The sequence below is a fragment of the Excalfactoria chinensis genome, chromosome 13 (genome assembly GCF_039878825.1).
Source record: "Excalfactoria chinensis isolate bCotChi1 chromosome 13, bCotChi1.hap2, whole genome shotgun sequence".
NCBI classification, from domain to species: domain Eukaryota; kingdom Metazoa; phylum Chordata; class Aves; order Galliformes; family Phasianidae; genus Excalfactoria; species Excalfactoria chinensis.
Genome location: NC_092837.1, coordinates 6,919,463 through 6,933,045, shown reverse-complemented (window position 1 = coordinate 6,933,045; position 13,583 = coordinate 6,919,463). Strand labels below are relative to the sequence as shown.

Here is a 13,583-nt window from a genome sequence, read left to right as displayed (position 1 = left end):
GACCAAGAATGAAAATGAAAAGCCTTTTTCTTTTTGCATTTGTTGGCCTCTACGTGTAAACTGGGAACATGACTCAAGATCAAAAGGACGTGTGAAAAACAAGTGCTTGGCTCCCTACTGCCTTCTACCTTTCGAAGTCACAGCACTGAGAGCTGTGCTGAGCAGTTCACAGAGTGCAAGCCAGATGATAATCCAAGCTCAGCTCGTGGTTTAAGAGTGTGAAATCAAAGTCTGGAAAGTCCAACAGTGCCAAAGACTCGTTAATATCCCCCACCAGGTGGGTTTTCTCATTCCTCTCTGGAGGTGGTGCTTCTAATTCCTTGTCTGTGGAGTTTGCAGTTGCAACAGTTTGCTCTGCAAACCAACGCCTGCCAATCCTACAAAGTGGTGAGAGTGCACTGAAGTCATATTTAGAAACAACTCTGCACTTGATAGGGCACGTAGACAGGGGCTCTCCTACCCTTACTCCTTATGAAGGAGGTTACTGCCATCTGCTGAGGAAAAAAAGAAATCAGAGCACAAAAGCTGCATTGCCACACCAGTGACCATCTGCAAAGGTGCTGTCAGCCAGCCCAGGGTCCCATGGCAATATGGAAGACGTAGGTAGTCGGGTTTTTTTCTTAACCTCTGTCTTAAAAAAATGGAAGAAAAGCAAGAAGTTCCAGCGGTTTGTTGCAGACTTTATGCATCCAGGCTGGGTGTGTTCAGCTGTAGAAAGGATGCTAACACTTCCCAGGGTGATGCTTTCACTTTGTGACCAGAATAACACCAAGTTTCTGTTGCATGGAAGCTCTGCATATATTCGCTGCATCATTCAGCGGTTAAAGCATTGGCATCACACTGACGGGCTCCCCAGGGTCCAGGAAGCGTCTGAACAACGCTCTCAGACACACAGTCTGATTTTTGGATGGTTCTGTGCAGAGCCAGCAGCTGCGCTCCATGATCCTTTGGAGTCCCTTCCAACCAGGGCTGTTCTATGATTCTATGGAAGCAGTCCTGGCTTTCCGGCTGCAATACCAAATACTAAACACCAATTCATGCACAAGTCCGTCTCGCAGGTGACACCTACAAGAGTCAGGCCGGCCGCTCCCATCTGCCATGGCCGGAGGACCCCTGCTGGGATCCCTGCTGAGGTCTCCGCTGAGCCCCCTGCCGTGCCACTCGCAGCCGCAAGAGGGCGCCATTCCTCAGGCTTACGAGGCAGCGCCCCCAGCGCCCCGTCACGACGCCAACCCCGCGCCGCGCCGCCTCCCGAGAGAGCCCTGGCTGTGATTGGAACGAGCTCCTGACTGGCATTGCGGAGAGCCAATCAGAGCCTGCGGCCCCATTTTGAGCTGCGAACCAATGGGAAGGCAGGAGGAAGAAGAGCTGCTCGCCGGAAGTGAGGTGTTGGCGGCGCGGTGTGCAGGTGAGCGGGGCGCTTTCCCCGGGCCTTGTGTGCAGCGCCGGCCGAGCGCGACCTCCGCCTTCGTTTCTATTCAGCAGTGGCTCGGCGAGCACCGCCGTGCGGCTTTGGGCCTTCCCGGAGCCGTGCCGTAGCGCTGGGCCGGGCCGGGAGCTGCCGCCTGTCCCTGCCGGCCGTTGTCTGCCGCTCCCCGCCCTGGGGATGCGGGCTTAGCGGACCAGGCCTCTCCTTCCTTCCCGTGCCTCTTCGCTGGCAGGTCTGGTTTGGGAAGTGAGTGCTTAACGAGCAGTGTATTTCAGTGCAAGGCTACCGTGGATTTATTGGGGAATTTCCTGTTCTTTGCACGCTGGAGAATCTCCTGTCTGATGTGTTTTCTCCTAGGTAGCTGTATGCTACTTAATACGTGCTGCAGAGTTCTCACGTAACTTACGTAATGTACATTTCTTTGGTGTTCACCAGGTATTTTCATCTGCAAAGATGGGCGAACCTCAGCAAGTGAGCGCCCTGCCTCCACCTCCAATGCAGTATATAAAAGAATATACCGATGAAAACATACGCAAAGGTCTGGCACCAAAGCCACCTCCACCTGTGAAAGACAGTTACATGATGTTTGGTAATCAGTTCCAGTGCGACGACTTAATTATCCGACCTTTGGAAAGCCAGGGTATCGAACGGCTGCATCCGATGCAGTTTGATCACAAAAAGGAATTGAGAAAACTTAACATGTCGATCTTGGTCAACTTTTTGGATCTCTTGGATATCTTGATAAGGAGTCCGGGGAGTATAAAGCGAGAAGAGAAACTGGAGGACCTGAAACTGCTTTTTGTTCATGTCCATCATCTAATAAATGAGTACCGTCCTCACCAAGCTAGGGAGACCCTGCGGGTCATGATGGAAGTGCAGAAACGTCAGCGTCTGGAAACTGCAGAGCGATTTCAGAAGCATTTAGAGCGAGTTGTGGAGATGATTCAGAACTGCCTGGCGTCCTTGCCTGATGATCTTCCTCATTCAGAAGGGGGACTGGGAGTGAAATCAGAACCGATGGACACTGATGACGGCAACAACTGCATTGGACAGAGTGAAAAACAGAGGGAACGTTCTGGCTGCAAGAGAGATCAGGTTTTAGATAAAGATGCAGCTATGTGTAGCATTATTGATGAAATGACATGAAGGAAGCATTTCTTATGTTAGCTTACAGTAGAGAGAGGCCAAATGGATTCTGAGGGTACATGCTGTATTTTGTTGGAAGCATTCACACTGACTGGGGGGTGGGTGTGAGCTGCTAAGCAGGTGAGGATATTTAATCTTTTGTGTGAGCTATATGTGTATTGGTAAAAACAAAATGGCGTGCTTTGTGCTGCGTGGATGCTGTTTAAAGTTAGCTTTTTTTGTATAGTGTTTTGTCACTTGCAGCTTTCAAGTGGGACGTGCTTCATTTTGTAAATGCCTTATGCTGCTGGAAGCAGGGGGTTTGGCTGACTGAAATTGAAGCTGACAATTCCTGCGTTTCAAATAAATGTTAGTTGTTTACACTTTAAATGGGTCTTTTCAGTTATTTTAGATTGAAGATTAAATCAATATTAAGCCTGAGAAATCCATTCCTTTCTAACTTTGTAGTAATGTAACAATGTTAAAGAACTCAAGAATTGCTTTATTACACATGTAATGTGATGTAACTTGTTTAGATCTGTGTCGTTGTGGGACTCTACGGCTAAGTTGATGAAATGGATAATTAGCTTTTACACTAACTGAGAACTTTCAAGTTAGAAAGGCTCCTGAAGTCTGTTAAACGAAAGCTACATCAGTCGTTTTTAAAGAGAACTGGTGTTGGAGCAAGTCTATGGCAAGAAGAGTGATTTGATAATGAAGAAGTGGCTTCTTTATCCCTCCTGTCTGTAATATGTACGCTTTCCAAACTAGATGTAGCACCTTTAAAAAAAAAATAGAGGGAACTTTTTTTAGCCCTCGTTATGCAAACTATATCTTAGATAATTCAGCTGTTTTCAGGCATGCAGATTTATTTAAATGAGCAGGTAGATTTTAACCATTGGGTGGTGGGATTGAGATCACTGCAGCTAAAGATGAACTGAAACAAGCAAATGACTCACGGCAGGAACTCATCTGCTATTTCAAGTACGTGTGATGTAAGTAATAATAAAGTGAAAGTATGTTTTTCAGAAATGTTTATAAATAACTTCATGACGCTAAAACTCCTGACTTCTGTGCAGCTGCTCCTCTTCCCTTCTCCCTGAGCTACTTAAACTGTGTTGTTTTCCAGTAGCTAAAACAATGGTGTGTCAGGTGAATTAATTGGGCTTTGCAAATGTTCTTCAAGTGGAAGATAGGAAGGACCAGTTTTAGTGTGTTGTGGAGAGGAGAGGTCATGAGTTACTTTGCCACGTATGTTCAAACTCTGCCATCCATCTGCTATAGCTGCCCGGGGTGTTTTTATAGTTGATTTTTTTTCTTTCATTTTTTATGTTTTTAACAAAGTTGAAGGCCCAGGTGCTGCAGTTTCAACTACAGGCTGGGTTCTGGCAGTAACTAATAATTGTCACTAACTCCTATTGGTGAAAGCATTGAAGTAAATGGGGATCAAGTCATTTAAAATCTTAAGACTGCTTTCTCTTTGTAAGAAGTTTCTTAAATAGTTTTCTATCTGTTCTTTGGGGTCTGTCTTTAAGGCGAACCCTGAGATAAAAACCTGCAGGAGATCGCGGTACTTCCTGAGCTTTTCTTCAGCAAAAATGGGCACCGTCCTTTATCACATCCATACAGTGGCAGCTCTCTTTTCTCCTGTTAAAACTTTGCTTTTGATTAAAAACAAACAACCCAACAACTTAACTGTAGCTGCAGTGAGGACAGTGGGTGAAGCATGCCATGCAGGGCAACTGCACTTCAGGTTGTGTAGGATATGACTCACTGACTTAAAAGTGAGGCTGTGAATGTCTTCTTTTCTAATTAGCCAACTCATGATGATGAGGTCTTTTTTGCGTTGCTTTTGAATGTGATGACTTGGGTGAAATGTTTATGTATTAAATGTGTTGGATTATATATGCCTTATGAAACTCAGTAGGATAAAGTTAACGTCAGATGTTAAGAAGACTTTGAGCAAAATGCTGCTGTGAAACAACAACAAGCTGGTTACTTTATTGCACTGAGGATAAGTGCAGTTATTTGAAGCAGGGAAGCCAAGTGTGTTGTCATTGGGAAAGGGAGGCAGTTCTAATCATTCAGAGGGAAGAAAAGCAAACTGTGCTCTGTCATTGCAGAGCAGTCCCAGGGTACTGCGGTTCATGGTCAGAACAATGTCTGTAAAAGCTGCCTGCAGTGTCCTATCTCCCCAGAAACAGGAGCAGCAGAGAGGAAGTGTTGTCTTGCACAGTCCTAAATCTGCATACAAACACTGCCCTTTCTCCCTCTTCCAGCCTTTTCCAGCATGAATTTTGCTGGCATAGCTCTTCCCCTTGGCTGCATTTATTTGTTAGCTATAAAAAGTCGTTCCTTGCGACTTAATTTGCATCAGAGGGTGCAAGGTAGATGATCTGCTTCAGCAGACAATGTGTATTTGCTATGGATCACATTTGATCACTGCTGCAGTTCTGGTCCGAATGAAACTAAAGTTCATCACGTTCTCACACAGGGCAAAGCAGAATGGCCAGGAACACCATTTTTCTAATAACACATTTCAGCATGTTTTCTCCTAACCGACCACTGTGACCACCCAGCTTTTCAAGTGGCTCCTGTGCTGTGTTACTCAGTGTGGTAAAAGCTCAGAAGCGTGCAGAACTTTTAAGAGCTGAGTGATGAGAGACTGCAGCTGTTTTAGCTCCACCTGTGAAATGGTAGGGAAGCTTCCAGTGTTCCTGCTTGTAAAGGAAATCACGTTTGCTTAAAGTAGCAACATTAGAAGCAGAAATTAGGATTAAATGCTGCTTTAATAATTCCTAAGAACCTGTTATGTTGCTGGATGCTCTGTTTACCGGTCTGCTACACATTTTATGTAATCTCCTACGCCTAATTCTATGCATTATGGTAAGAAGAGGGTGTGGGAAGCAATTTGGGGCAGTGGATTATTGGTGACTCAGCTTGGTGGTACTAACAGTTTAACCTGCTATAAGCAAGCAGATCTGGGGGAAAAAAGAGAAGTAGACTTGTGAAGTACTGCTGAGTATTTTAACCTTTTAGTCAAACCACAGTCCGCAAGCATTCAGCTGCATGCGTTCTCAGCAGCAGCAGCTTCAGTGACTAACAGACTAACCACAGGAAAGGCACTCCTGATCAAACCAAAGGGCATCATCCTGCTTAAAGCTGATGCGCCAGCACTGAGAAGTAAGACCAGCAGTTTATGGAAACAATAGTTTGAGTGTAGGTGCACAAAGAGTGAACAAGAACGTCCTCGGCCACAATGTCTTCTCCATTCTTCCTGGACTGGATCCTTCTGTTTTGGCTCACAGGTAACTCAGTGGGTGTGAAAAGCAGCTGGAAGTGGATGGAAGGGAGGTAACATGCATCACTGCTTCTGGGGGTTGCAGAGGGATTTTGGGTTATGGTGGTAAGAGTGGTTGCAAGGCGCAGAAACTGCTGTTTTGCATATTCAGTGGAACTTAATCAGAATGGCTCAAGAGTATTCTGGTGACCGTATCTCCCTTTTAAAACAGAGCTGTTAGTACAGGCAGATGGACATTCAACTTCTGTTGGTAGGATACATTTAACAGACAAATAAGAGAATACAGATATTTTTCTTATAGTCTTTTTCTAAAGCTTTTTATGATGAGATTCATTTAGACTTTCCTTTTTGTATTAAATAACGTGTTATTGTCAGATTAGTTTCTAGTACGTTATTGTGGCAAAATCTTTGTATAAGACTTATTTATAATGATTACAGCGTAGCTTAGGAAAAGAAATGGCTGAGATGAAATTGGGCAGGACTGCTTTTTCCCAAGGAACAACGACAGTGAAGCCATACACTGTTTGGGATCCATTGGCACAACTTGGGCTACCCGCTGATGGCACTGCCCTTGCCAGTGATATACAGGGACTTTGATTAGAGATGATTAGTTGCTAAGACTCTTTCCTACTTCCATTCTTGCTGCAGTGAATTCTATCCCTGAAATGTTAATGTGGGTAGATCAACATCTTTGCATGTTCGATCCCATACTGTGGGAACCAAATGCGTTGGAAGCTTGGTAAGAATGAGGGGGAAATATGAGGTCGGGAAAAAAGAAGGTATAGAAGTTTGTAGGAAAGGTCTGGAAGATCTGTCCTGAGATGGCCAAATCCTTTCTTAGTAGAAGAAAAAAAGGAAATGCACGGCTGTGATGCTGATGAAAACTGCCTTTCAGTGGCTTTTCACTGAAAGTGGGGAAGGGTTTCCCTCTATGCTTTTAATGAAAAATGATGCCTCTCTGTTCTCCCATGCCTGGCTTGGATTAAATCCAAGCTAATGGAAAAAGAAAGACCTATTGACCCAGATGTGGCTGAAGAGAAGCCGCAGAGCTGTGCAGGTCCAATCTCCACCCTCTCTTCACCTTTTTGCCAGCTGCACATGGCTTGTTTAATGTTTGTGTTTCTGTCCACAGGCCCTACAGTGTCGGGACTTCTGGTGAAGGGAGAGGTTGGTCAGAATATCACCATGCCCTGCTTTTACAGGGTTAAGACAGAACGTGACATCACCTCAATGTGCTGGGGCCGTGATGCCTGCCCCTCTTCCAGATGTTCTCGCCCCATTATCTGGACAGATGGGTGGAAGGTGACAGAGGGAGACCACACAAAGTATGTGCTGAAAGGGGACCTGCTGAAGGGCAACGTGTCCCTCACTATCCTGAATGCCCGGGAAACAGACAGTGGGATGTACTGCTGCCGTGTGGAGATCCCAGGGTTGTTCAACGATGAGACAACCAACCTCCGGGTGGTGGTTGAGAGAGGTGAGTGCTGTTATGGTGACTCTGCTGCAGTTTGAGGCTTGTGGAGAAAGTGATTTCTGTCATCATCCATAGAATCAGTCTCTAGCATCTGGCAGACCTGCCGTTATTTGGGATAAAGCTAATCTGCCTTTGAGAGTGCTGTAATCACTAGGATTACAGTCACTGCAGTAATAACAATAAAAATTGCAAACAACAAAGGCAGTGGTGCTTTATTTAATGGTATGCAGTGCTACCGAGTTTCCTTGAAAGCACTATTTATAGAACTGAAGAATGAGGGCACTGTAGGGTATCTGAAGTGCCATACTTGCAGCTTTATCACGAAGACAATTCTTCACCTTTTTTCTGCTGGGTTCCAGGGTAAAACCCAGGGATACACAACTAGCGTGGATGATTTTCCTTAAAGGAAACTCTTCTTTTGATCTTAGTTCTTCTCTACTTGTAAAAAAAACACATGATAACGTGTGGAACAATATTCTCACAGATGTGCTCCTGGTTCAAGCACACAATTATAGAAACATTTTCTCTTTTTTCACTACATGAATGGACGTTAATTATAATGCATGTTGTTTGTTTCTCTAACACCAGCTAGGGTCTCTACTGCAAGTCCTCTCACTCACACCTCTCCATTGACCTCAGGTAACGTTTTTCCAAGTATTAATCGCATTGGCGTATATTAGCTGCATTGAAAATAGACACCTTAAAAAAGAAACAAAATGACATGATATAAATATCTTGGCTAAAATTTACTGAACATACCATAGGACTTGAGATCTGAACTTGGCCTGTAAATTCTACCTCATATTATATAGAGGGCTTAGTAGAAGGAACATGTACGTCGCTCCCAGGTGTTGGGCTTAATTAGATGCTACATTGGTGCTACAAGTGTTGTTTTCCTTGTGGCTGTTTCAGGATGTGTTTTCTCTGCAGTATAAAATCTCACCTTATCATCTGAAAGCGCATCCCATGAACAGTAAAATACGAGGTTTTAGGAGCTGTTTGTGTGCTCTCATTATTTAATCAAAGCAATTGTTGCTTAAGGTAATGCAACAAAGAACTGTGTTGTTGGGTTGGTTCAGAATGCCATCAGGGAATGCTATCTGTATTTATCCCTCTATTTCAAATGTTACCATTTGAGCAACGCTAAAATGTTACAACACTTGCATTTCCTTCTTGTAAGAAGAAGTGAAAATGTTCTCAAACTGTTTCTATTCTTACTGCAAATGATGTGGCTTCCAGTCTCAGCTCTCATGGGTTTTCTTAACCATGTGACACCTTCCTTAGCTGCTGGGGAGCAATATTTTGTACTTTGAGAATAGAAGTTAATTTCTACGTGGGGAGACTTAAAAGGATGGGTGGCTGTGTTCCTCTGATGTAGGGCTGTTATAGCATCTGCCTTGAAAAAGAGGACAGTGAAGCAGTTGATCCTCACTCTTCAAAATGCAGTTTATGGCATAAGGTTAACCATTTACAACATGAAAGGAGCCACCTGGGATTGTCATAATGTGAATAGAAGATTTTGTTTTCAGGAGGGTTTTGTACCATCTGACAGCACACAGAGAAACTGTGACGGATGATGCGGATAACATAGCAGATTGTAGTTCTATTTTAAATATTGAAAACTGCTCTGGGAAATTACCTCAAAATCCGCTGCATGCCCTATGCAAATGTATTGCACTTCAGTCAGCTGTTTATTGTATAGCTGTGATCTGGGACTTCAGAAGTACCACTTGCTGCCTACAACTCTACACCAGTTCATCATTCAAGGCTTGTTTTTATCAATTTTCATCAAATCATCTAGTCTTACATCCACTGCCTCCTCTGATCTGTGATATGGATCCAGAGCCCAACTCAGTAACTGCATCTTTCTAGGCTCTGTGTTGAGATAATAGCAGGTGTTTCCTGAAAGGATTTCAAAGCTCTGAAAAGGGCACTGGAGGAGTTTTGCAATGCCCTTGGATGGCACCAACATCTTTATAATATGCACAGCAAGGACTCCAGAAAGAGGTACTTAGGTTCAGTGGTCTCAGGTCAGCACTATACATTCTTTGTCCAAGCAAAATGCTTTTCTATGCAAGTGATGTGTTGGTTTGTCTTGCTTTTGCTCAGCTCCTGGGACTGCCAGTGAAACATCCTTTACTGACAGAATGTGGCCACCAGTTTCTGTTTCAGAAGCTCCTGAGACTGTAAGCATCTCTATTGTGCTATACTGAGATGATGTGCTTAGACATCGGAAGTTACTGGGTCATTCCTGCAGTTAAATTACAGTATTTTGTTTTGATTGCAAAATAACGGATATTTTTTTTCCAGTCTGCACATTTAACACTTAAAAAAGAATGCTTATGGGGTCACTGTGAAAGGGAGAAAATATACTGCTTTGCTTGCAAAAACTGTTTCCTTCCTACTAAAGTGGGAAGACCTTTAGCAACATCTGTATTGCCTTTCAGGCCTCTGGTTCCAACTCAAGCACCTCAGACTACCCAGAAGTAACCTCAAGCCTGAAGGTACCGTCAGGACATGGGAAAGGGTACAAAATGACCACATGACAGCACAGGCCACCTGCCATGCCTGTGTATGGGGTTCAAGCACACAGCCCTGTCTGCCCTGCTGAGTCCTCCAGCTCATGCTGTGTGTTAACAGGCAGTAGCATCATCTTAGGTTTTGTCAGGAAGACAAGACAGGCAAGCTACCACTTGGGAAGCTCTGATGTTATGCACTGCAATGTAGTATGTACTGTGGGCATTCATATTGCCTCACATGCAGAAAATCAGGGACTCTACTAACTTTCAGCATCTTCCCAGCTCTTAGAGAGTGGTTGGATACCTGTCGGCTGGCTTCCAGAAGAAGCTGTGCTGAAAGGTGAAGGCATATTAACTTCCTGGGATAAAGCTCCAAATAACTACTGAGTAAGCTGACAAAAAGGGAGGCAGAGGGAAAACACCAGGGGATATTTAATCTTATGAATAAATAAAGGTATTCACCAAAACAGTATTAAATGTTAGGCTTCTTCCTTGGGCTGAAAGGAAGCAGGAACAAATGTGGACCAATGGGGCTGGTTATAACCTCAGGTTCTTTGACAGTGTTAAGAAATAATATATTTTAACAGCAGGGTTCACATAAGTGTTGTGACTTCTTGAAACTAATATCTCAAGTTGGGCTCTTGCCCTCAAGGGCATTTTAACTGCAGGTTTACAAAACGCACGGATGGCCTCTGGGTCTGGCATGGGATTTGTGCTCTGAGTTCCACTGACTCTAATCTGTTTTGTGTTTGACAGAATTCATCCATATCAACTCACAGTCAGCAGTACTCAGAAAAGAGTGTTTACCTCAGAATTGGATTGTGTGTTGCGTTTCTGGTCATCCTTGCTCTGGGTCTGTTCCTAGGTAGACGTAAGTGCTACTCAGAGGTGGTTATTCAAGTGTGGGTTGGGTACATCAAATCACAGCTGTGGCTTTGCCACATGTATCTTGTGGGTCATGAAAGTGAGTTTATGTCCACCTTATGTGGGTCTGGTGAGGAGATGTGGTACAAACCCACATCCCCTGCACTGCTCCTTTCCTTGTGGGCACTGCCCATGCTGTCCCTGACCTTCCCAATGATAAGGGAGAAGGCCCTGGTTTCATGTCACTATCCCCAGTGTTTTTCATGTGCCAGACTTTCTTTTGAAATACTCTTGGTCAGACCAAACCGCATGAATTTAACTTCATGGAATCTATGGGGATTTCCTATACTAAAAACCTCTGCTTCAAGTTCCCTAATTTTGTTTCCTGCATTTATCTATTTATTTATTAATTTATTTGGCTAAACCTGCAACTTTACTCACCGTGGATGGTTTAAAGAACAATGTTTATTTTTCTTTATTTCATTCTGGATCATCCTTAGGATATTTACGCAATATGAAGAAACTGAGTAAGTTTGCAAGGTAAGTGTTCTTTTTGAGCTTTAGCTAATAGGACAAACCAGGTCCCAGAAGGAGTTGCTGTGATTCCTACTAGATGTATGCTGACTGTACATACCCTAATTTGATTTTCTTTTTAATCGCAAATTAATAAGAAACGTTGCAAAAGAAATTAATAAATCCTGCTACTCATCCTTAGTTAATAAACAAAAAATGAGTCTGACTGCCAATTCAGTGCATTAGGGAGTAGGCAAACTTCAAGTGTGGGTTGTCTCATAAATGGAAAAATGATTCATTATCAGTTGTGTTTAAATAAGTGTTTTTGCATATTTTACAGTTGTTCCAGTGAGCTGGTTCATTTAACTGTCTGCTCTTTTGTGTTTCTATTGTCAGTTGTTTAACAGCCTTGTTTTTACTCATGTGTGCAGCTCTGTTGCATATTGGAGACCAGAACGTGCTGGGAACCAAAGTGCCCTGGAAGTTGAGATCCATGCAGAGGAAAACATTTACACAATACACTAAGGACTGTATGTGTGCTCGCCTTTGATATCTCCAGGACTTTAAATGTTTTCCAAAATGTTAGCTGCTCCCTCTGCTCTGCAGCTAGGTGTGCCTGGACTACTAAAGCACCACTCCTATCATTCTAATAAAGCAAATAAAAGCTACAGTTCTAATTAAAAACTTTTATCAGCTTGTTCCAGAAACAGAAACCCGACTGGCTTGAATGGAAATTTCCAGATTCCATTTATCAAACCATAAGGAAAGTTACCATAGACAAGGGGGAATGGCTTTAAACTAAAAGAGGGGAGATTTAGGTGAGATGTGAGGAGGAAATTCTTTACTCAGAGAAAGGTGAGGCTGTGCCACTGCTGTGGTTGCCCCATCCCCACAGAGGCTCAGGGCTAGGTGAGATGGGGCCCTGGTCAGCCTGAGCTGCTGAGGGGCAGCCAATACCCATCAGGGGATGGAACTGGATGAGCTTTCAAGTCCCCCTCCTACCTAAGCTGTTCTGTGATACAGTCTGCTTCAGATTCTTTCTTACTTTCAGAAAAAAGGAAGTGGCAGGATGACTATTCAGTCACAAAAGGAAAACCACCTTAAAATTTGAAAATTTTAAGAAAACCATCTTAAAATTTGTCTCTATTGTGTATTATATCTGCTAGCTACAAAACAAACAGTCATCTGAGGAGTGAAGCAACCTCATAGCTGCTTTGGCACAGACGACAGATGGAAAACCTTGGTAGTAATCATACATCAAAGTACTTTTCATTAATTTTTTTATCTTGAAGCTGGGTGTGCCCATTCCCAATAACAGCTCGGTTATGCAGTGTGCTAATTCCTGCCCACATGTGGTTAAAGCTGAAGGGGCTGCTGGTGCTCACCCCCTCTGTTGGAGCTTACAGAATACTCACACCTTGCTCTCAGAGAAGTGTGACTAAGTGCATCTTCCTCCACAAAATGTGTCACTTTCTTGCTGTGTTTTTTTCCTTGGGGCTCCGTAAGCCCCGAGACGTTCTCATGGTGGAAAATTTCCTTTCCAGGTCTCTAAAGCAACCAGGCAAACAGAACTACTCTGTAGTTTTCTGCTCTTGCAGGTGGGAGAGCGATCAGCTCTCACTAAGTATTAGTAGGTGCAAATTACACCCTGCGGCTCAATACCTAACACACACACTGCTGCCATAAAGGACAGCAGACTTAGAGCTAACTTTGTCATTAAGATCATTTTCAAAGGAGCCATGCATAGAACAAAACTACATCAACCATTGAGGCATAAAGGAGCAATAGTGGAATCAGCTGGTGTTATGTTAACAGCTGTGACACCTGGCCATGGTCTGGTTGTTCTGTTATGGGGAGTTGAGGTCAGCTACACCTCCTGTCCTCAGTTGGTAACCAGCTCTACCATTTGCTTTCTTCATGTCATTTGCTGCCCTGTATAAAAAGATACTGAGACTAGAATGGTTCTGTTAGTTTAAGATTGTATTTATTTATTTTATTTATTACCATCAGCATTAACTACTAGACTACAATTAGTGGCCCCTCTGTAGACATTGCTTTCTGCCTGGTTGGCTGACAGGTCACTGCTGTGGGCTACGGCTGGAAGAAGTCTGACCAGATCTCTGAACCAGAGTTCAGAAAACAGCTTCAGCAATTGCTGCTTCCTGCAGCTTTTGCCAAATAAATAATCTTTTCAGGGATTCAGACAAGAAGTGAGGGCTTTCCAAAACCATCAGATCACAAACACCTGTGCTTTTAAGGAGTCTGAGGACTGCTGATAATGAAAGGTGCTGGCCCACTGGGGCTTTTTTTCCTTAGTATTACATATTCAGACTAATTTTTTGTATCAGAGAGTTTTTA

General features: G+C 43.6%; 2 protein-coding genes across 5 annotated transcripts; both read left to right on the top strand.

The window, feature by feature from the left end:
* Nucleotides 1-1,362: 1,362 nt before the first annotated feature.
* On the top strand, nucleotides 1,363-4,501 carry MED7 (mediator complex subunit 7). 2 transcript variants are annotated; one of them, XM_072348231.1, is made up of 2 exons: nucleotides 1,363-1,408; nucleotides 1,865-4,501. In XM_072348231.1, the coding sequence occupies exon 2, from the start codon at nucleotides 1,883-1,885 to the stop codon at nucleotides 2,573-2,575; it is 693 nt and encodes a 230-aa protein (XP_072204332.1). In that variant the 5' UTR covers nucleotides 1,363-1,408; nucleotides 1,865-1,882; the 3' UTR covers nucleotides 2,576-4,501. The 2 variants fall into 2 exon arrangements, with proteins under 2 accessions (XP_072204332.1, XP_072204333.1); XM_072348232.1 differs by lacking the exon at nucleotides 1,363-1,408 and adding an exon at nucleotides 1,575-1,661 and having other exon boundaries at nucleotides 1,865-3,629.
* Nucleotides 4,502-5,579: 1,078 nt separating this feature from the next.
* LOC140258252 (hepatitis A virus cellular receptor 2 homolog) lies at nucleotides 5,580-11,904 on the top strand. Of its 3 annotated transcripts, none has more exons than XM_072348354.1 (8): nucleotides 5,580-5,862; nucleotides 6,988-7,332; nucleotides 7,918-7,968; nucleotides 9,439-9,515; nucleotides 9,777-9,833; nucleotides 10,605-10,713; nucleotides 11,213-11,252; nucleotides 11,657-11,904. In XM_072348354.1, the coding sequence occupies exons 1-8, from the start codon at nucleotides 5,814-5,816 to the stop codon at nucleotides 11,748-11,750; spliced, it is 822 nt and encodes a 273-aa protein (XP_072204455.1). In that variant the 5' UTR covers nucleotides 5,580-5,813; the 3' UTR covers nucleotides 11,751-11,904. The 3 variants fall into 3 exon arrangements, with proteins under 3 accessions (XP_072204455.1, XP_072204454.1, XP_072204456.1); XM_072348353.1 differs by having other exon boundaries at nucleotides 5,592-5,862; nucleotides 10,605-10,719; nucleotides 11,657-11,874; XM_072348355.1 differs by lacking the exon at nucleotides 7,918-7,968 and having other exon boundaries at nucleotides 5,592-5,862; nucleotides 10,605-10,719.
* The last annotated feature ends 1,679 nt before the right edge of the window (nucleotides 11,905-13,583 follow it).